The sequence below is a fragment of the Opisthocomus hoazin genome, chromosome W (genome assembly GCF_030867145.1).
Source record: "Opisthocomus hoazin isolate bOpiHoa1 chromosome W, bOpiHoa1.hap1, whole genome shotgun sequence".
Classification (NCBI taxonomy): Eukaryota; Metazoa; Chordata; class Aves; order Opisthocomiformes; family Opisthocomidae; genus Opisthocomus; species Opisthocomus hoazin.
This window is the reverse complement of record NC_134453.1, coordinates 848,863-869,573: the sequence shown is the minus strand read 5'-3', so window position 1 is coordinate 869,573 and position 20,711 is coordinate 848,863. Positions and strand designations below refer to the sequence as shown.

General features: G+C 44.5%; 1 protein-coding gene and 2 long non-coding RNA genes across 4 annotated transcripts in view; 2 read left to right on the top strand and 1 right to left on the bottom strand.

Annotated features, from left to right (window-relative positions):
• Window positions 1-99: 99 nt before the first annotated feature.
• LOC142365553 (uncharacterized) lies at window positions 100-860 on the top strand. The gene is made up of 2 exons (XR_012766490.1): window positions 100-199; window positions 482-860. It is a non-coding gene; the product is annotated as an uncharacterized LOC142365553 (long non-coding RNA).
• A 36-nt stretch (window positions 861-896) lies between these two features.
• LOC142365554 (uncharacterized) lies at window positions 897-3,382 on the bottom strand. Its single transcript, XR_012766491.1, has 3 exons — window positions 3,319-3,382; window positions 2,602-2,692; window positions 897-1,118 (listed from the first exon to the last, which is right to left on the bottom strand). It is a non-coding gene; the product is annotated as an uncharacterized LOC142365554 (long non-coding RNA).
• A 23-nt stretch (window positions 3,383-3,405) lies between these two features.
• Window positions 3,406-20,711, top strand: part of LOC142365552 (WD repeat-containing protein 7) — a 128,748-nt gene continuing 111,442 nt past the window's right edge. For both annotated transcript variants that reach the window (XM_075446415.1, XM_075446413.1), the window contains exons 1-5: window positions 3,406-3,510; window positions 16,244-16,415; window positions 17,574-17,680; window positions 18,838-18,916; window positions 19,456-19,630. In XM_075446415.1, the coding sequence (XP_075302530.1) occupies window positions 16,257-16,415; window positions 17,574-17,680; window positions 18,838-18,916; window positions 19,456-19,630 (520 nt within the window). In that variant the 5' untranslated portion in view covers window positions 3,406-3,510; window positions 16,244-16,256. The remainder of the gene's footprint in view (window positions 3,511-16,243; window positions 16,416-17,573; window positions 17,681-18,837; window positions 18,917-19,455; window positions 19,631-20,711) is intronic.

Here is a 20,711-nt window from a genome sequence, read left to right as displayed (position 1 = left end):
CCCCGGCCGAGCCTGCCGGGCGGACACTTAAAGGGCGGGGCGGGGGCGCGGCCTCTCGCGAGAGCCGCCACGCCGCCATTTTGGGAGCGGCGCGGTGAAGCCGCCGCCCGGCTGTCAGCCATTTCAGTTAGGGGCAGGCGCGGCGAATGGCGGGAGTGGAGGTGCGCCATGTTGGTCTGAGGTGGTCATAGAGGAAATTGTAAGAAACGTGAAACTGTAACAAAACAGCCTTAATATTTTCTAGTTTTTAAGTAGTCCTTAGTACTGTAACTTGTATTCCTGCATGCACAGTGATCTAATGATATAACTGTTACGCTAATTCCTGTTTTCTCATTAAGGAATATAGCGGATGAACATAGGCACAAGCTATCACTTAGTCGTTAGACAAAATAATTAAGTGAAACAAAAGTGGTCTTGGTTCTCAGCAAATAATTGGGATAATTGTGGGATAAAAAGAGACTCCTAAATAATTCTACTCCAGACAGCTTGGCCTTGGGAGGGCAAATACACCAAGCTCCAGAGATAAGGAGGCACCCAGAGAGCAACAAGACCAGAGCCAAACAACCTGAAGGACACGATGGACGTGATCCTAGAGCTGAGTCTGCGCAGAAACAAAGGTCAATCAGTGACCAGCGTGATGAAGAGGATGGGCCTTCATCTTGGGACCCCCGAAGACCACCCAAAGATGCTAACAGACATGCGTGAAAAATATTTACATATGCTAACTAGTTCTTAGAAATACAATTAATATTTACATGTGTGATTGTATTTAACCTGAAGTAATAGGGTGGCTGGCGCACACATTTGGAGGAGAAATCCCCCGTGTGCCCGGCGCCGCAATAAAGAATCCCTGCTCAACAGTGTACATTGTGCTGTTAGGATTTTCCTACCGGATCTTCGAATCAGCGGGAGGTGGCGGAGAACGGTGGTGGCAGCCGCTGCCCAGGCGCAGGCCCTGCCAGTGGGAGAAGGGTCACGTACCGCAGGGAGGAGCAGCTGCTGAGCTTGGTTGGGCTGTCGAGGTGCTGGCTGCCATCCCCTCGCAGGAAGAGGGAGGAGAACCTGCGCACAGCCTTCCTGCTCCGGGGCCCACACCAGCACTCTGGCTGGGACTCGTTCTAGAAACATGGGAATTAAAAATAAGCCGTGTTTTATCCTTCAGGACTACCGTTAACAAGAGCTGAAGCAGAGGAAAAGAGATCGTGCTGCTCTGCTGTGGTTTCTGAGGATGAGCGGAGCAGTGCTAGCTGCTGAAGCTGCCTTTGAGACTGCTAGTACCAGGTGTACAAAATCGGCAAAGGAACTCACTTGGTTGTCCAGGTACCCCATCCCACCTCTCCAGCAAGCGTTGCCTGCTGCGCCTGAAGCTCATGAACTTGTTGTGTATTGTAACAACGCAGAACCGAGGAACTGCTGCCGCTGGAAGGCACCCCGGGAGGCTGTTCTTGCCCTGGCAACTGTGGGCCTGCCCAGGCGGCTCCGAGCATCTCCAAGCACAGGTTCTCTCTGGGAAACCTGTCCCAGTCCCTGACCACCCTCAAGGTAAAGCAGCTCCCCTACTGTAAAGAAGGTCCCCCCTGAGCCTTCTCAGTGTGTACACTGGTGACACAGATAAAACAGTATAATTGTTTAAAGTAACATAATTAAAATGTTTAACGCTTTTATTAGCACCTTATTTTAAGAAAAGTTAATGCTTTCCGTAATTCAAACAACATTTATAGCAGCTAGTTTAAAACAATCCCTCTAAACGTGAGAGCACGAAAAATAATATAAAGATGTATCATTGATATGATATATAATTGATATGATATATAATTGATATAATGATATATAATTGATATATAATATCATTGATATAATGATACATCATTGGTATAATGCCGTATGACTTTGACCAACATTGGCTTCAGGCATTTATTACCATAGGACAACTGGAGAATCTCCATTCTCCCAGCTGAAAGTAATTCACATGCTAAATGGGCTGCTGTTACAGACAGGCATCTGTTCTTCTTGGATGGTGGGGTAGCCATAGTCACTTGCCAGGAGTCACGTGGCTGCATGTCATTTGCATATCTCTATAGAGATGTATTGATATATCTCAGCACTAGTTTTATCACCAAGAATACACCAACATAGTAACAACATTTATCCATACTTTTTATGTTTCGCAGTTGAACTGAAATGGCTTACTAATTCAACAGCAATAAAAATTTGGAGTTGCTTTCTCTTTAGGGAACTGGTGGTATGGGACATATCTGATACCACGTCCCCATATAGGTAATGTGTTACTTGCCAACACACAGTACAGCAAGTTGTGAACTAATTTCACTATTTTAATTACTTCTAGCCAAGAGATAATGACCTCTCTGGTTTCAACTGCAGAAATAACTTTTCCTTTCTGTCCTAAGCAGCTGGGATGTATTGATGTGTGCTGTTAAACAGCTGATAGGAAAAAGAAAACCATCATTGCACTGCTGTTAGAATCAGCACCTTTGATGATTTGTGTGTAACTAAACCCAAGTATTCACACATACAAAAACCTAACAGTAAAAATCTTGTTTCAGTTGCAAAGACAATAAAAAAATCAAGTCAGTAACCTACCACACCTCCTTAGCACGATCCACTGACTAGGCCCAGAGAACAAATCCAGCTTATGTAGGTTGCTGTCTCCAAGACCTCTCCTTTGTTTCACCTAAAAGTTAGAAAATGTGTAGGATAGGAATTCCCTCATGCTAACTTATTTATTGTCCTAGTTTTGTCATTGACTATTTTTTGTGACATGGGACTCTTTTTTTTTTCCCAAGTTTCTTGATGCTATGTTTTTTTTAATAAAGCAAAGTGAGCGTGATAACAGCTGAAAAAATTAGGAGGCCTAAAAGCTCAGCAGCAGTAAGCGGCAAAAATAGGGACGGATTAGTGACATCTTTGTATTAACCCCGCTCGAGGATAAACTAAGTAAAACCAGAAGTTAAACCCGCAACTTTCTCGACCCCGCTCTGTCACGCTCAAGCCCGGACGTATTTCCGAGATAACACCCCACAGCTGCTGGCATTTACGAAGCCCTCTCATAAGCCGCTCCTCCCAGCTCTCCCCTCAGGGCCGCGCCCTTCTGCGGGGCTGGCCCGGTCCTTCTGCGGGGCCCGCCGTGGGTCCAGGCCGCTGCGGTGGGGCCCGCGCTGCCCGGCCCGGTCCAGGCAGCCCCTCCCGCCGCGGCCCGGCCCCCTTCGCCGTGCTTAGGCCCGCCTCCCTCTCCCGGCCTCGCCACAAGGCCCGGCCCGGCCCGCCTCCCGCCCGGCACCCCGCCGCCGCCGCGCCCACCGGCTCCGCCGCCCGGTTTCCATGACGACGCCGGCTGCCTCTGCGTGCCGTCAGTGACGACAGCTGGCGGCTTTGCGACAGTGGCGGCAGCCGGCCGTGTCAGCTGGTCGGCGCGCCGGGCGCGGGTGTGGGAGCGCGGCGGGGGCGCGGCGCCCGGGGACGGGACCGTGCCCACCGCCCCGGCGGGGACAGGTGAGTGCCCGCCGGCAGCCTTCGGGTAGAGGGCACCCTCCCCCGTCGGCAGGCGGGTGGCGGCGCCGGTGCCCGGCAGGGCTCGCTGCCGGCCCCCGCACTGCCCCGGCCCCCGCACTGCCCCGGCCCCCGGCGGGCGGCGGCTCTCGCCACCCCCATCCCCGTGGCGGAGCGGTGACGGGGGCCGCCATGTTGTGCGGGGGCTGCGGCAGCCTCCGGCCCGACGGGGGGAGCCCGGGGGGCGGTAGCAGGTGGCGGCCCCGCGGCGGCCTGCGGGCTCCCGGCCCCCACCGGCTGAGGCCCGGGGCGGAGGCGGGCCCGGCCGCAGGGTCGTGCGCTGGGAGGAGGGGCCCTTCCCGCCGCATCCCCGCCCGCGCCCTGCGGCGGGAGGCCGGGGCGGCTGCAGCAGCGCGGGCAGCGCTGGGTGCCGGCTCCGCACCGTAAGGCTTGCGGGGCTTGGGCTTGTGCTGTCAACAAGTTCCAACCCAGAATGCACCGCCGGCCGGTGCACGCCGCGGGCTTGCGCCGTGTGTGCTGCCGTGGATGTGTCACGGGAGTCGGTCGTGGGCGGCCGGGCACGAGTGAGGTGGAGAGCGGGCTCTGTGAGCGGGAACTTACCCACGGAGTGACTCTGCACAGGGGGGTAATGCTGTGTGGGAACGGCGGTTTCTTTTAATGCCACGTTTTCGTGGCCCCTCTATAATAATCTCTTTCCTTTTTCCATGACAGCCGTGATATTATTGGCAGCTAGGGATATGGTTTAGAGTTTCCTTTGCAACTGCTTTGGATAACTGTCCTTCATGTGATTGTGATGGTTTGAAACGGGAAAAATGTATGTGGATTTAATGTGTCATCAAATGAAGCGCCACAAAAACCTCCAAATGGCTTTCCAAGGTGTCTGCTAACTATAATGAAGGAGTTAGAGTCCCAAATTATTATTTCCTCTTCCTTCTTGTTTACAACCTTCTACATATACAGGGAGTGGTGGATTTGGTTTTTTTTGGGGGGGAGGGTGAGATAACCAGTCTTTCCTTTGTTAAATATTTTTAGATCAGATGTTTGCAGTCATTCACTCAGCTGGGGCAAGGGGCAAGCAATAACCTTTTATTGGATTGTAGCTGTTGTTATTGCCACCTGAAGGTTAAGGAAGAGTTTATGTCTTAACTAGTTACTTTTCAGTTTCTATTTTGGAAAACAAGTTTGTATTTGTTGAATTATTTTTGATCTTGAGTGTATTAGGAAGGTTTAACAGTGACGTTTACTATGCTTTTATTTAGATTGCTGTAATGCCTAATGGCCAGCTCAAGACAGAGACACCTGTGACAAGTGTTGCCTCAGGGTGCTTGAAATACAGTTATGTTTGGAGATCGTGGTTATAGATAAATTGACTTAGAGGGATGTAGAGATACCTGCTTCACGGTGTTATGCAGAAGCTCCTGATTTAGGGGAAAAAGCAAAGATGAAGTGAGGTGATGAATTTTTGAACAAAGTACATGGGGATTAAAGGCCAGGTGCCATTAATTTTTTAATCCTTAATCAGCATAATGAGAACCACGGTCTGGTTTGTTAACGGTTATTATCTGGATTGAAATCACCTTTTCACCTCATATAAACTTCCAAGTAGCCTAACGGTTGAGACCAAGTTGGAAATAGTAGGTTAGTACTCTCCTGCAGGTATGCTTAGTTCTGTTTGAATGAGCGGGGTTGGTGAGGTCAGTGTGAATATTCATAACAGTATGATGGAGTGTGCTGTGCTTACGAAAGTGGGGCCTTTGAAAAGTCCTTGCACCTCCTTGGTTACGCAGGGCTGAGTCTCTTCTCGTTGGTAGCTGGTGGGGGCTTTTTTGTGTGTATTGAAACAGGTAAAGTGGAGTATGAAATGAATGGGGTTGCCACTTTAACCCTCCAGCTGCTATCCCGTTTTGTGTGTGCATGGGGATGACGTTAAACCTAATGGTTTACCTGTCTTTTTGCTAAGTCAGTTTCCTGACTTTGCTGTCATCATGAACAAATTGTTTGTTGGTTGTACAGCTAACAAAATTGATTGCATTCCTCACCTGTTTCCTCATAATACTCTCTTAGTGAAAAAATACATTTCTTCTTTTCATCAGTAGTTTTTAGCATAGTGTTGCAATAATCTTTTTGTAATTGCAAGTCAGAAACCTGTACTGTTAATTGGATAAAAATAAAAGTATGGTTGTTGTTCTCTAAGTTTTGTGTTCAGTACTTATCAGATGCAAGCTGAAATGATAAGGATTTACTACATGTGTCAGTGTAAGACCTGACCTAGTAGATTGTTTCATAGTATTTTGTGTCCTGCAGATACAGTCCAAAATTTTTTAGCTTAAAAAGAAAAATATCAGGGATTTGTGTGCTGGAAAAGTATTACCTTTTTAAAAGCTTTCTCAGACGTCTTGGTTGGCATGGATTTACAAAGGGCAAGTTGTGTGTGCTGGAAAAGTATTACCTTTTTAAAAGCTTTCTCAGACGTCTTGGTTGGCATGGATTTACAAAGGGCAAGTTGTGTGTAACAGCCCTGATGGCCTCCCACGATGAGACGACAGGCTTGGTGATGCGGGAGAGCAGTGAGTGTTGCCGCGCTGGCAGCGTGAAGCCCAGCTGGAGGGTGGTTGAGCACTGGAACGAATTGCACAGGGCGGCGAGGCTGTGGAGCCTCCGTCCTTGGAGATACCCAGAACTCCAGCTGGACACGGTCTAGGGCAACCTGCTGTAGCTGACCTGGCTTTTGCAGGGCCTTGGAGGGTGTGACCTCCCGAGGTGCCTGCCAGGCTCGGCTGTTTGGTGATGCAACCTCGTTTTGTTAGATTCATCATAGCTGAAGAAAGCAAATGTATTTTGCATTTGATCCCTTTGTAGTGTGTCAAAACTAATTCCAGAAGACTCTGAAAATTACTGACAGGCCTTCAGAAACAAGTGGAATGTAATTGACATAGCAAACTTTACTGACCATTTGTATTTAATAATGGAATTGTTTGTTTATTCACTGTCCATTGAGAGAAAGGTGTAATTGTCTAAATATGTGGGTTCTGATAGTGAAAGATTTCTGCAACTCTGAGTAAAGCACTTAATTTTCTTCTTCCTACCTCGTTAATACTTTTTCTACATCCCCAAGTATTAAATGGAAAAGGCATTTGTAATTAAATTTCAAATAATCAGATTTTTATAAAATGCATTGGATAGCTTAAATGGAAACAGTGATGTAACAGAAATGAGCCTTTACCATAAATATATGATTATCTTTATGTAAATGGTTTTAGGAGGGCTGTTACAATGCTTGACTAATGTCTTGGAATGAAAGATCCTGTATGCATGACAAATATTAGGCGTAAAAATTGCTGTTCACTTGAAAATATGGAATCCACTTAGAAGGTTTGTCCTGATGTCATGGATGGCAGCCATCTCTGTACTTATTGGTGGCAAATCTGAATAATAACGTAATTTAAATTCTGCTGAAAATACAGAAAAATGGCATTAACATGTGGTAAACATTGATAGGGAAAGGAATGATTTATTCTTAACCTTTCTGTGTTGCTTTGTTTGAACATAAGCGCAGTTACCTTTTTTTAAAAGCAAATGTTCATTTGGCAGGCTTTAATGGTTCATTTTGGAGCTGTTACATGCTGAGAGCATATATGATAAAGAAACAGTCAATTCACATATGATATTTTTTTTTGGCAGATTATTTTAGTGTCCACACATATCCTAAGATTATTCATGCACGTGCTTTGATTGAAATAAATGTGTTTGGAAAAAGCTCTTCTTGGCTTTTGCTGTGCTCTGTTAAGACAAAGATAGATTTACTTGCCTTTTTTACTTCTTTCCCAAAAGAAGCGTTTCTTTCTCCTGGCCTGCCTCGCATCTTCCCTGTGTGCCTGGTGTCTGTGGATCCGTCTCCTCCAGGCAACGGGCTCGAGCGCAGCACGGGGCTCGCTGAGCTCGGTCCGGGCAGCGTCGTGCCACAGTGCTGCGATGGGACATGAAAGTGCTGAAGAGTTCCACGACTCTGGCAGGGTCTGTGTGTGGCTGGTACTCTGTCTCTGTGAGACACCAGCGGGACCACTCCAGACCAGAGCGATCCGTAGCACCTAGGGGTGCAGTGCTTCCCGAAGCGCCCAGGTACCTGTGAGTTCCGGTGAGGTCGCACGTGGCAGATCAGCAGTGTGGTGGTTTGTGCACATCGAATAAACATAACCAAGTTTCTTTTTGGTGACAGAACTGAAGTTACTCTCCTGTTTTTGTACTTCTAGGAATATTACCAATGTTTTAAAGTAGTGTGTGCAAACTGTTAGGGCTGAGCCGTATAAGGGGGCAGGGAATTTGTGTGCTTCTGTCTGCCTCATCGGTGCTTTGAAAGTCACCAGCAGATCAAAGGAGTTGGGTAGTGTGGTTGGTCAAACGACAATGCTGATGATCTTCAGTCCTACGTTCTGTTCTTCCTTCCTTCCCGTTGGCTTTGTTTTCTACTTGTGCAGTCTGCAGCATCACTGTCCCTGCTTCTTAAACCTTTCCTCATGCATCTACCCACTGAAATATTTGAGGGCAAGGAAATCTGTATACGTACCAAATGCTGTACTGGCCACAACTGTTTCCCTGCATGTAGGGCATGGAAGTAATACCAGCTAGAGGATTATATCCACTCGCTAGTGATCAGCATGGAAGGAACCTGGTTTGAGTGTCTCAGGGCAGTGCAGAGGGGAAATGTCACTCTCTGTAGCTGCTGGGCTTCTTCCCGTAAGTTAATTTTGTTTGAGTGCTTATTCTAGCCGTAAAAATCCTTATTATGGATGCTGTTTTGGGGTGAGTGACTTGAGGCTTAGAAGGTTTAATGAGGTCTTGAGGCTTCCCATCATGACTGAAAGCTGTGGGAAAACTTGAGGAAATTGCAAATAAAATGTTCCTGTTGCAGGAGCAGTTTGTATACAGGAGGAGGAAGGCTTGTGGATGTTTTCCTGTCTGTTGCTGTCACTTGGAAAGATAAAAGTGTATGCAAAAACTGGACGGACAGGAATGCTAATGATTTTTAAAAATACTGGAATTAGTTTCCAAGCCTGATTTGTGGCAGAAGTTGGTAACCCGTATGATAAAGGCTTGGAGTCCTGCTGTGGTTTGTATGCAGAATGTTTTTGTTTAGGTATTATTCTGATTTGCTGCTGTTAGGTTTATTTTATGTTGCAGATGAAGCTGAGGATGAGAATCATTGCATGACTCTACCTTTAATCTGTTACAGAAACAATTGTTATAAAGCTTTCTGACCAAGCATCTGGCCTTTGTCTTTGTGGCTGTGACTGTCCTCCCTGGTCATCCCCCTGACTGTACTGAACAGTAAGCTGCTGTTAACTGCAACATTTTCTGTGCATCTGCCTTGGACCTTCATCATCAGACTTTGATTTGAAATTGCTGTTATGTTTTCTGATTGTAATTTGGTTCAGCAAGTTAGCTGCAAATAATTTACCATAGTTCACCAGTCCTGAAAGTGTTAGTTAGTGTTTAGAAGACTATGGCTTGGTAAAGGTGTTCATGTGAGTCTTTGATTTAGTATTTAATACATTGTACTGAAGAAATCAGTTTCATAGCTTTACTCAAATAGCAATTTATCCCAGATTATGAAATTTTCCTAAATATCAGTCGTAAGCAGTGCAGCTGAAAGTCACTTGACTATTCTACTAGATTAGCATATTATTTTTAATTTTTTGGATCATCTGCTAATCTAAAGAATCGCTCTCGATTTAAATACAAAGACCATAACTGAGATGTATGTGTATATAACTCTAACTGGATTGTATTTCGATGATACAGCAGACCTAGTAACAAAAGCCTGAAAAAGGCTGCGGTACCATTTTTGCCTTGTTTGTTATGGGGAAATATAAAAATCCGTAGGACCAGACAGTGGCCAATGTGGCTGAGGGACTGCTCTCTGTGGTTGGAAGGTGGTGATGATGGGAGGAATTTCCTGATCACTGCGGGAACTCCTGCATCTGAAGTGGCCCCCCAGGCTGGGGGACGAGGGCTGGGGAGCAGCTGGGGGGGTCGGGAGCTGGGCGTCCTGGTGGGTCCGGGGCTGTGTCTCCGCACGGCCGTGGGAGCTGCATGCTCGACTGTGCTGGCAAGGCTGTAGGCAGTGGGCCAAGAAAAGGAATCACTGAGTAGAGGGGAAGGTTACGAGGCCGCGCTGCAGTTCTGCGTGCGGTCTGGGGCTGCCTGGCACCAGGAAGCCATCGACATGTTGGAGTGAGCCATGGAGGGCTGTCGGGGTGGCTCAGCGCTTGTGTCTGCAGTTAGGTAAAGATACAGCGTCAGGAACGTGGAGACCTGAGATAATTTAGGTCGAATGAAAAAAATACATCATATTTTATGTTTCTGTAGTCACTGTGTCTGGTGAAACATGGCCTGCTGTTCTGGTGCCTCCTCAGAGAGGCGGTGGCTTACAGCTAGACGCAGCGGTTATCCGCTGGAGGCGAACCGCGAGGAGCCAGCTGTGTTCAGAGGGACTGTGGGAGACTGGGTTTGGGATACGGAGTGGCACCTGTCAGGGTTGTGCAAAGGAGCTGAAGAAGAGGAGCTTGGACTCCAAAAAAGTGAGTGGAAATAACTTCTTAAGGCCCTGCAAATGATAGTGATGCTACGATTTACATTGCAACTCTCACCTTATGAAAAAGCAAATGTTAGGAAGAGAAAAGATCCTTTGTGGTGGGGCAGGGAACAAAAGAGAGCCTCTGCTTTTGTCGAGTCTTTTTGGGAAGGACTTTTCCCACATCCCTGCATCCATGCATTTGTTGTCTCTTTTGAGAGAAGTAATTTGAGAGTGAAGCAAAATAAATACAAGCATGCTTTTGTACATAATATACGTATACACACGCACCCCCCTACATACCCACAGTAACGGTAACTCATTCTTTTATTGGGTGTTTGGAGGAAGGAAACTGGGATTCTGGCACTTGTGGAAGTGATACAGCAAAACTTAACAGGCACAAAGAAGTCAGAGGGCTATTAAGCGGGAAGAACTCTCCTCAGTTTGGTGTCTCCATTCTCCAGTTCAAAGTTCCAGTTCCCTTTTCTGCAAAAATAGTTTATTCTAGCGAGGTATAGATAACTAAAACGTGGGATTTCATTTGTAATGGTTCACTGCGTGCTTTTTGACCGTTTGTCAATGGTACAGTGTTTATTTGCTGCTGTAGTTTGTCATCATTGATGTAAAAAAATTATTGATTGTTTACAGACAATAAGTGAGTTTTGTTTTTTGCAGGGGATACATTCAGTGGTTGCTAGTGATAGAGGAGGGTTGTTCTTTGTAGACTGAATTCCTGAACTGTTAAAATGAACTTGTGGTATTTTCTGAAAATGAAGTTTTTAATGAAGGCATTGCGGTACCATAATAAAAAACTAGAAGGAAAGAGGTAGTTTTTCTTTTTGCTCTCTCTCCTAATGATTGGTATGAAATATTCTAGGATTTCTGTTTCTCTTGGAGGAAAGTTTTGAAATGTGAATATCTGTAGTGCTTTAGAAAGTATTTTGCTGTTAATGTTTTCAGTGCTTTCTCTCACATTTTTCTGCATGGAAATGTAAAATACATTGGGTTACTTGTATGTGCTAGTATATTTGCATGTTGTAATACACTTTGCATTTGTTTTGAAAATTCCGTTTGTTCAGTATGTATTTATAGTGCTGCCGATTTTACAGTGTTTATAAGTAGTCTGGAATAGCATTTAAACTGACTGCAGTATTTCAAGTAACAATTTCAATTTTGTGCCCTGCTAGGGACATTCTTGAGTTGTTCAAAAGTGCAGCCGTTTGCATTACCAAAACAAGCAGGTGACGGGTAAATACTGTGCCTTGGTCCCTGAGCTGTGAGCAGGAGGAGATGAGAGGAATGAGAGAGATTTTTATGTTCCTTATCAGCATTTTTACCCCTAGATTTTTCAGCTCTGACATTATTGATGGATTGCTTGATTCATCATTAAAATTTAGTTCATAGATTACACTGATCAAATATTATTTACTGTCATGAAATAAGCCGTGGTGGCGGTGTGGTCAGACAAGTACTTGGAGCTCCCTGCGAGCCGGGTGCCTGCTGGTCGGGGCGAGAGGGGTGCTTGGAGTGCGTTACCTGCGGGGCTGCCGGCCGGGCGTCTGTCGGGATTCATTTGGGCTCAGTTCTGCATTTCCCATCCACGGTAGTGGAGCTGCCGAAGGGAGCTTTTTGCAGGTAGCGAGGGAAGAAAGCTTTGTGAAGGATGTGTACTCTGATGGGTATTCGAGTGCTATAATATATACAAAGGAAAGAAATTTCCATCTCTCCCCACCTTTCCCAGCGTGCCTTTCATTTTATTTCACAAGTGGGTGGAGAAGGAGTTAAATGGGTCGTTTTGTTTATTCATTTTGATGGGGTTTTTTTGACTGTTTTTTGTAGTACATCTAGACATTTTATTTCTGGTTTTCACTATATTTTTATGATCATTTCACTATAAATCAAGTATTTTTAGAATCGTAGCTCTTCAGTAAGGTCACTGTATTCTTTAAATTTTCTAAATTATTCTGCAGTTCTGTATTGTGGTCATGCAGACAGAACAATTGATCTACCGTTGCATAACAATTAACACTACGTTTACAGGCATGTTTTACAGCAGCTAATTCCAGGGTACCTTGTAGCATGTTGATTAAGTGTTTGATTGTTGGTCTTTATATTTGTTCATTAAATAATAACACTTAATAAAATAAGTAGTTGGTAATAGAGATAGTCCAGCTGGGTGGAAGAAGTGAGTTGGCATAAAGTGGCACTTTGTAGTAAGTGATATTACCATGTTGATCGTACTGATTTTGTGAAAAACTGTAATGCATCTCTTGCTTTTCGGACGTTGGAGGCTTGGTACGTCCAGCTGGCCCTGTGAGCTGTTGTACAGTTTGTAATACTTAGCTATGCATTATTCGGCTCTTGCTGTCTTCCCTTCCCCCATTTTTCCATGTACATTATCAGGTTCGATTTCTCTGCCTGCAGAGTTGCTTCCTGTAGGAGCATAGGCAGCCTTTGTCTAAAAAGAAACTACTTTCTTGAAGAAATTGCATTGTAATTTTTATGTAGATGAGAGCTAACATTAATCTGTGTTGAACTCTGTGGAATCACGTAGGTTGGAAGTATAGTAAAAACCAAAGTTTTGCAACGGAAGGTGTTTTTGATGCGGAAAGCACTTCTTGGGGTGTGGGAGTCACCACTGGGGATGGCCAGGGTAACGTAAGATCGAAAAGCCAACTTTGTGGTTGATGCAGGCAAGATCTCTGTGGTTGCCCGTGTTTATATGAAACGGGAGTTTGTCTCCAAGGGGAAGCACTAAGCCTTGCGTGATAGTTTTCAGTAGACCTGCAGGTTAGGGAATTAAATTCTCACAGCCTCCGTGGAAACCTGGAGCTGGTGTTTGTCCTTGCTTTGGCAGGAGGACAGGGGGGATTGTTCTGTGGCGTGGTGTCCAGCAGCAGCCGGGCAGGGGGTCAGCGTGAGTCTCCTCGTTTCCCGGGTAGTTCCTTACAGCCCTGGCCGTTGTCTGGTCGGGGTGTCGGGGACGCGGAGGGGACCTGCGGTTATCGCAGTGGGGAAGTGGAGTTGTAGTGAGCGTGGCTTACAGTCAGGATGACCTTTACTTTTTTTCCGCTTGTCGTAACTCAGAATTTTTTTCCCTCTCTTGAAATGCTGTAAAATAAGTTGACATGTCTGTGAACAAATGCAAATATTGCTGGATTGCTCATGTATCTATGATAGGCATCTATAGAAAGACAGCAAAATATTCATTTTGAAAAATATTTCTTGAATGAATCCTCCCTGTGTTTGTTGTGTTTATACTCCTCTAAATCAGAAATTCTGCTCTGGTTTGGGCTATGGTAAGTTCAGAACATAACCCTCTACAAGATAATATATAAGGAGCATTTATTTATTTCACACGACCATTTTGCCCACTCATTTATCACAAAATGCTCCAAGCAATAGCTTTCCATAACTCAAACTTTTACCGCTGCGTAGTAGAGCAACTCTTACAACTCCAAATCCAGAATAAGAGACCAATAAGAAAATAGCAGTTATTCTGGCATATTTTCTTCATAGTTAAACATACAATTTTTCAGTTGTTTGAGAGTGTAATAGTAACTGGAATGGGTCTTGCATACGTCTTATATAGATTAGCCATTGGTACAATTGAAATATAACTTAAATTCCAGCATTTTTATTTATGAAGTGCAGGGTATACCCACAAAGGATCTCCAGAATAATCATGAGCTCAATCGGTTACCTGGAAAGCAAAAGAAAGTCTTGTATTTGCAGTTTCCTCTTCCTGCGCGGGACCTTGTCGTGCCCCCTGCCCTGGGGGGTGCAGGCAGGCGGGGGGGCAGCGGGCAGGGGTGCAGGCAGCCCCCAGCGCTGCTGCTTGCGTCGGCCCCTGCCCAGCCGGAGCGCTGACGCTATGCTGACAAGCTCAGTGTGCGCAACCTCAGCTTCGAGGATCTTACGTTATGGAAACATTGAAGTGGTTGGCAAGCTCGGAATGTTTCTAACAAAAACAGTGGTTTGTTTTGGTGTTTAAGTCTTACGCTAATCCTCCTAACTGTGTTTTATTACTACAGCTTCAGTTTCTGTGAGGTTTTCTTTCTCTCTGAAGTTACAATTCAGCCACCTTTGTTCTCTGTTTCCCAGTCACCAAGAAAGTCTTGGCTTTGTGACAGATGAAAACTTCTCCATGTCAGTTGTGTCAATATATTCCTAAGATAATAAACATTGCTACAAAGATAGTGTTGCATCTATTTCTCGTTGGATAATGGCCAGGATCAAGTTGGTATGGCAAACCATGGTGATCAGAACTACAGAATCACAGAATGGTCGGGGTTGGCAGGGACCTCTGTGGGTCACCCAGCCCAACCCCCTGCCCAAGCAGGGTCACCCAGAGCAGGCTGCACAGCACCGCGTCCAGGCAGGCCTTGATGCAGATGCTGCGTAAGCACATCTAGTGCTACCGGAGTTCCTCAGCAGCCCGCTGTTGGGGTACCTGCCTGGTCCCTTGTTGCTTTCTATTTCAATACAAATTGAGTTTGTTTGTGTGTTTGTTTAAATAAAGGCATTTTGGGTCCACAGCTGAACTTGACAAAACTTGTCGAATCTGCTGAACCAGCAAGTTTGCCCGAAGTCGTACTGCAGTGCCACGGAGTTTTATTTGCAGGGCTTTTTTTCTTGTTTGGGTTTCAGCAGTGCAGCAGAGCTCGCACAACACCAGGCTCGATGCCCGCTGTGCTGTGCCACGCGTCCCCGTCGGTGGGAGCTGAGGTCGGTCTGTGGGGAAACGGGTCACTGGGCAGCTTAAAGCTGGCTGGGGCATGGGGAACCTGGGGAGGGGAGAAGGGGTGTCCATTGTCACAAAATCATCAGCATCAAAATGACTGGATTACGTGAGACTGTCAGCATTTATGCAGAATAAATAAAAATGCAACCTTTATTGAATAGAAGATGACAGCATGGATCCTGCAGTGCCGTGAAGCAGGGGGTCACAGAAATAAGTCAGTGCCTACTTGTCAAGTCTCGGTCTCTAAAGCCCTTCTGTTCTGGTTTGGGATCCAGCTTGTGGTGCTTGGAAGCAGTAGAGAAATGAGAGAGCATAAGAAATAATCTGTACTTGCTGTATTTATTCCTTTCCTAGCTTGCTTTAGCTCTAAATAGCGTTGATAATTCTAGTGAGGATTTTTCCCCTCAAACCACGTCTCCTGAGATTGCATGTTCTAATTCCTTTTCCATCACCCTGTCTAAGCATCTTTTGCTTGCTTGTGGCTCTGCCTGCTGTAGAAGGCAAGCTGTAGAAGTAAATCTTAAGCCACCAGTATTAGAAAGGTGACACTGAAAATATTTACTACTCAGGCTTAGCAACTAGAAGCTGAAAGGTTCGAAACTAACATAGGTTTTAGTGAGGCTGTTTCTAATTAGTTTTTGTTTGCTTAGTTAGCCTCTTTAGCTGTGTGTGTGAGGTGGTATGAACTATCAGAGCAAGAGTATGAATTAGGGAATGGCATTAACCTTAAAACGGTTTTCTGCCTCTAATTTCACCTGATGCAGGATACTACATGTTCCGACATAAATACACATTTGAAAAAAAGATGTCCCTGTAGCACTGTCCTAACAGAACAGTATTTTTGAAAAGCACGTAGTCACCCGTGGAAAGCTCCGGAGCCTATATTTGACTAAAGGTGGTTGCATTAGCAAATGAGGATGAACTCTACTCTCAGGCATGTAATAGTTGCCGTAGCCCTGGGACTTAAAGCATTTGTTACTTCAAAATTCCCAGCAAAGGAATGACTTTGGCAAAAGTACCTGTGTGCCTAGGGAGGTGCTCGTGGTGAAAGTGCTTATACATGTAGCGAAATGCCACTTTGAAAAACGTCTTTTGCAAAATGTGCAAGAAATCCAAACTGTGAAGTTATAATACTACCACAGTTCACTGTACTGTTCCAGTGACTCTTAAAGAATGTTATTTAATCCATATATGAAAATAATGCATTCTCTGATGAGAGATGATTGTATACAGTATTCTATTTGAAGAATGGCACACAGAGTGACTATGTGTCTTTTGTGTAAAACGTTTATGAAGTCGCTTTGGACTAATACTTTAAGGTTTTGTGAGGAGAACGTGCGAAGTGCGGGAATGGCATATCTGCTGAGACGTAATATTTATTATCTTGGTTAAATTGGCAGGTGTGAAAGCAAAATGGCGGGGAACAGCCTTGTCCTGCCCATCGTCCTGTGGGGCCGGAAAGCCCCCACGCACTGCATATCCACCCTGCTGCTCATGGAGGACGCCTCAATGATCGTCACGGGCTGCCACGACGGACAAATATGTCTCTGGGACCTGTCCTTAGATTTAGAGGTAAGACGAAAGTCTGCATGACCGTAATTTTCTCTGTGTTTCAAGTATGTACTGGTGTTGCCAGTGTGATTTTATTCTTTGATATTGTAGTCTCCGTTCTGGTCTTCAGCTCTTTCTACACCCCATTTGCTTGTCCTGTCTGCCTCTCTCTCACAAGGCCTGGATGTGACACTACATGCTTCCCGTAGTGGGTATTTCATATTAGAGACATTTTTGCTCTTGAACTTTGCTGCTTCTGCAGAAATTTTTTTTAGCAATTACTTCCTCTTTTCTGGAGCTGCTCTGGACGAGTCATTACTTTCAAGTTTAGCTGCTTCATGTTGTTTTGTGAAAACAGATTCCAGTGATCAGAGGACTGTACTTGGAGAACTCTTTCAAGTTATTATTTTATTCAACCATTGGGTTTTTTTCTGTGAAAACTGAAAGGGAAAAAAGGCTGGTGGCAGAGATAAAGGTTGATGATGAATTGCTTTATGCCAGTGACTGCCCTAGAGTTGAAATCTGCTAGTGTCTATTTTGAATGTCATCCTGTAGTTTGCCTTGGTACAAAGAGTTTTAATCTCTTGGAATGGAATAGCAAAACAATCCTTTCTTGTAAAAAAAGCAGTTCAGGAAAAGCTTGTACTGAAAACCTAAAAATCTCAGTGTCTGTGAGTTACCCCCATAAATTGTGTTTATCTCTGGTGTATTTAAAAGAAGGAATGTGAGAAAGTGACTGGTCCTTTCTAGAAAGGACAAACAAAGGGCAGTCATCTTTTTTATCTTTAATCTGTGCATGGGCTTTATGTAAACTTCTTTAAGTATGTACAGTGTTATGAACTGTACTTGATTGGGGGGAGGCTATTGTTGCAGTAAAACACATTTTTTTCATTCAGGGTTTAAAATTATTGATAGTACGAGTTTGATGCAAAATGCATTTTTTCACAAATTTGCATTACAGTATTAGGTAGAAGCTCTTTTTTGCATAGTGTAGCAGAGTTCTCTGCAAACGCTTTCAAGATTATATATCTGCTGCTATGCTAATTGAATGTGTCTGTGTATATACATTAACACATATGTTTGTGTAATACTTAAAATGGAAATCTGAAATATGTATGTTCTGGTGAAGTAATAGTGCCATTGTTATGTTTACTTCACGTTTTGTTTCCCTGATTCTAGATTAATCCCAGAGCTCTGTTGTTTGGTCATACAGCCTCAATTACTTGTTTGTCAAAGGCCTCTGCTTCCAGTGAAAAGCAGTATATAGTGAGCGCATCAGAAAGCGGGTGAGTTTCCTGGGGATTTATTAATATGCAGATCCGTTAAACAACGGAAATTGAGGGTGGAGGAGAGATCACAGTACACGGTATTTTTTTACTTAATCTGTAGTCTATAGATATTCCAAATGATGGGACTTCGCCACTGTAGATAGTGAGCGTGGTGTGAATTTTGGGTTCATGGCCTGAAAGGAGCCTGGGGAAGTGCCCGAGGTCCTGGGGGGTTTCCTCTGTCGCTTCTTGCACCCTGGCAGTCGGTGGCCGGACGCTGCACAGTTGTACGAAAGCAGTGTGTGGAGCACTGGGTGTGATTTACCTCTGGATGGGCGATGAGATGTGTGACGTTGCTTCTTTCAGCCAAGGCACTTCTGTGCTTTCCATCAGCTCTTTTCTCGTGTGAGTTTGTCGATTCAGCTGACGGTAGATCCGAGTTTTGCTCCTTTTTGTCTGCTTATCCAAGATCTGTTTCTGGAGTGGAAGCAAGCTGGAGTTGCACCTTGTTGGCAGGAAATTATGCCCAGTACATGTTTTGAAACTTGGAAACTTGTCACACAATTTATCGGTATTTCTGTTGCAGTGTTTGATTTTTATCCTTAAGAAAAAATACATCAGAAATACATTTACTGTTTTAAGAGGTTTTATTTACTAATTGGAGCAACTGTTTAGAGGGCAGAAGGGGCAAGAATTTCTCGTGCGATTGACATTAATGGGGATTTCCGTCGGGTAATTCAAAGGAATAAAAGTCATACTCCGTAACTTTTTGGTGAAATGTACTTTGTACACTCACATTGTAGCCTAGATTTTGGGCTAATTTATTGAAAAGATACACAATTTGATAAATTATAGGCCAAAGCTTTGGAGCCAACTAATTTTGTCATCCATAACTCCCACCCACCTCTTCTCCTTCCTATCCTCTGCTTTGGGCTGAGTCTGTGATGAGCCTTGGCATTTCACTGGTTTCCCTCTACCTTTGTAGGGAAGAAGAGGTTGTGTAGATTCAGATAGAAGGACTGGAAATTCAAGTGGATTTTGAGTTTCCTTTATCTAAATATAATTTGAATAGTCAGTAACCAATGGTTAAGTTTTTCCCCAATGTAAATGATTTGTAAAGCCTTGGAAGATTGAAGTAGTTTCCATGTAGTTTTAGTCTGCCTTTTATATTTTAGGGAGATGTGTCTGTGGGACGTGAACGATGGGAGGTGCATAGAGTTTACTAAACTAGCCTGCACACATACTGGCATACAGGTTAGTACCTTGCATATGTTCCAGAGGTCCTGTTCTATACTGCGAAGCGTGGATGACTATAGAGCAGTTATCAAAGCAAGGCAGTTTTTTGTTTCTTTTTAAGCTTATTAATGACATTGCATGCATACTGAAGTGTGTCATAAATAGTTTATGTTGTATCATCAAATGCCCCGGAGCTGGAAGTATGTGCTGTGCTTCAGGATTTGAAAAAAATGTATCACGATTAATGAGAGAGGCTGGAAAGAAGGGAGGAAAAGGAGATGATTTCTGGAGGCAAACTGCCAGGGGAGGTGGGAGGGTGAGGATGAGCCTAGCAGGGCAGGCTGAGGCAGGTTTCCATCAGCTGAGGGAGCTGGGTGTGCAGGACAAGGATTGCCTTGGGAAGATAACAGCTCCCTCTCTCCTCATCAATGCAGAGTAGTCATTTTTACACATACAGGCATTAGAATATATTTACAAATTTATGGTTGTGATTAAAAAAGAAGTAATCGATGCCTCACATGGCGTGTAACTTCTGTATTTTGTTTCTATCCATTTAGTTCTATCAGTTTACAGTTGGGACACAGCGAGAAGGGAGGCTATTATGCCATGGACATTATCCAGAAATTCTTGTTGTGGATGCTACCAGCCTTGAAGTTCTTTATTCTTTATTATCAAAGATATCTCCTGACTGGATCAGCTCCATGACTATCATTCGATCCAATAGAACACAAGGTAATTATTTTTGTTGCTTTTATTATGGCTTTGCCTGGCTGTAAGAGAAACACTGTTTTCGACTTTTTCAAGAACCTGGGGAGGAACTGGAATGTTGCTTCTTGTGATCTTGGCCAACACCCAGCAAGCACTAACCTTTCTGAAAAGCAAAGCATGCATGGTTGTTTGTAGTCCCTGAAAAATAGGCTAGGTTGACATCTATGCAGTGTTGTCTCTGCTGTTCTGTCAGATGGGAGTTCTGACTCTGGCTAAAATATAACTGCTTTCTCATGAGCAGAACCTAACATCTAGCCAAATCACTGAGTGTGCGTGCTCGGCAGGATCCAGGCTCGCCTATGAAATGGATTCAGTTCTGTCATCTTCAGTGTGTGTGTGTGCTGAAACCTGAAGGACAAGGAACCTTCTTGCAGAAAGAGTGATTTTTTTTTTTTTAATTTTTTTTTTCTTTTTTCTTTTGCATAAAAGCACATCCCACTAGGGTGATAACTTGTTTTCTCTAAGAGAATTGCAGAAGAGTTCTGGAGAGCGCTCTGACAGCGAGAGCCTGGAAACTGGCACAAGAGTGAAGGAAGGGGTGCAAGAACTTTAAATGCTAAGGCTGTCATCTGCGTTACTAAAGTGACGTGTAGTGTACATACACATAGAGATCATTTGGCAAGCTATACATTGTAACTTTTGACAAGATCTATATGTGCACGAGTATTTCATGTGATTAATAGCTTTACAAAAAGCGCTGTCATAACATTTTCAAAGCTGTTATTATAGGAAATGTGTTTAAGGAATGTGCTGATTAAAGTACACAATAGGATTAAAACACCTGAAGACTGTAGAGGGAGGAACTTCTAAAAGTGATGACAGTCGATTTAGTGGAGAGGTGTGGGAGTAGGCTCAGGTTCAATGGTGGATTCGTTGACATGGGTTGAAGCGATTCCTGTCCGTGCATCTGTGTTGCTCTGCTAGGTTGTCTTAATTTGCTAGACTTTAAATTCTGGCAGCCGAGGCAGAGAGGTGGCTCGTTCGGGTTGTCCTGTTGTGGAGACTGTGATTCCTTGGAGGTTTGGGAAACACTAAGGAAGAAGGT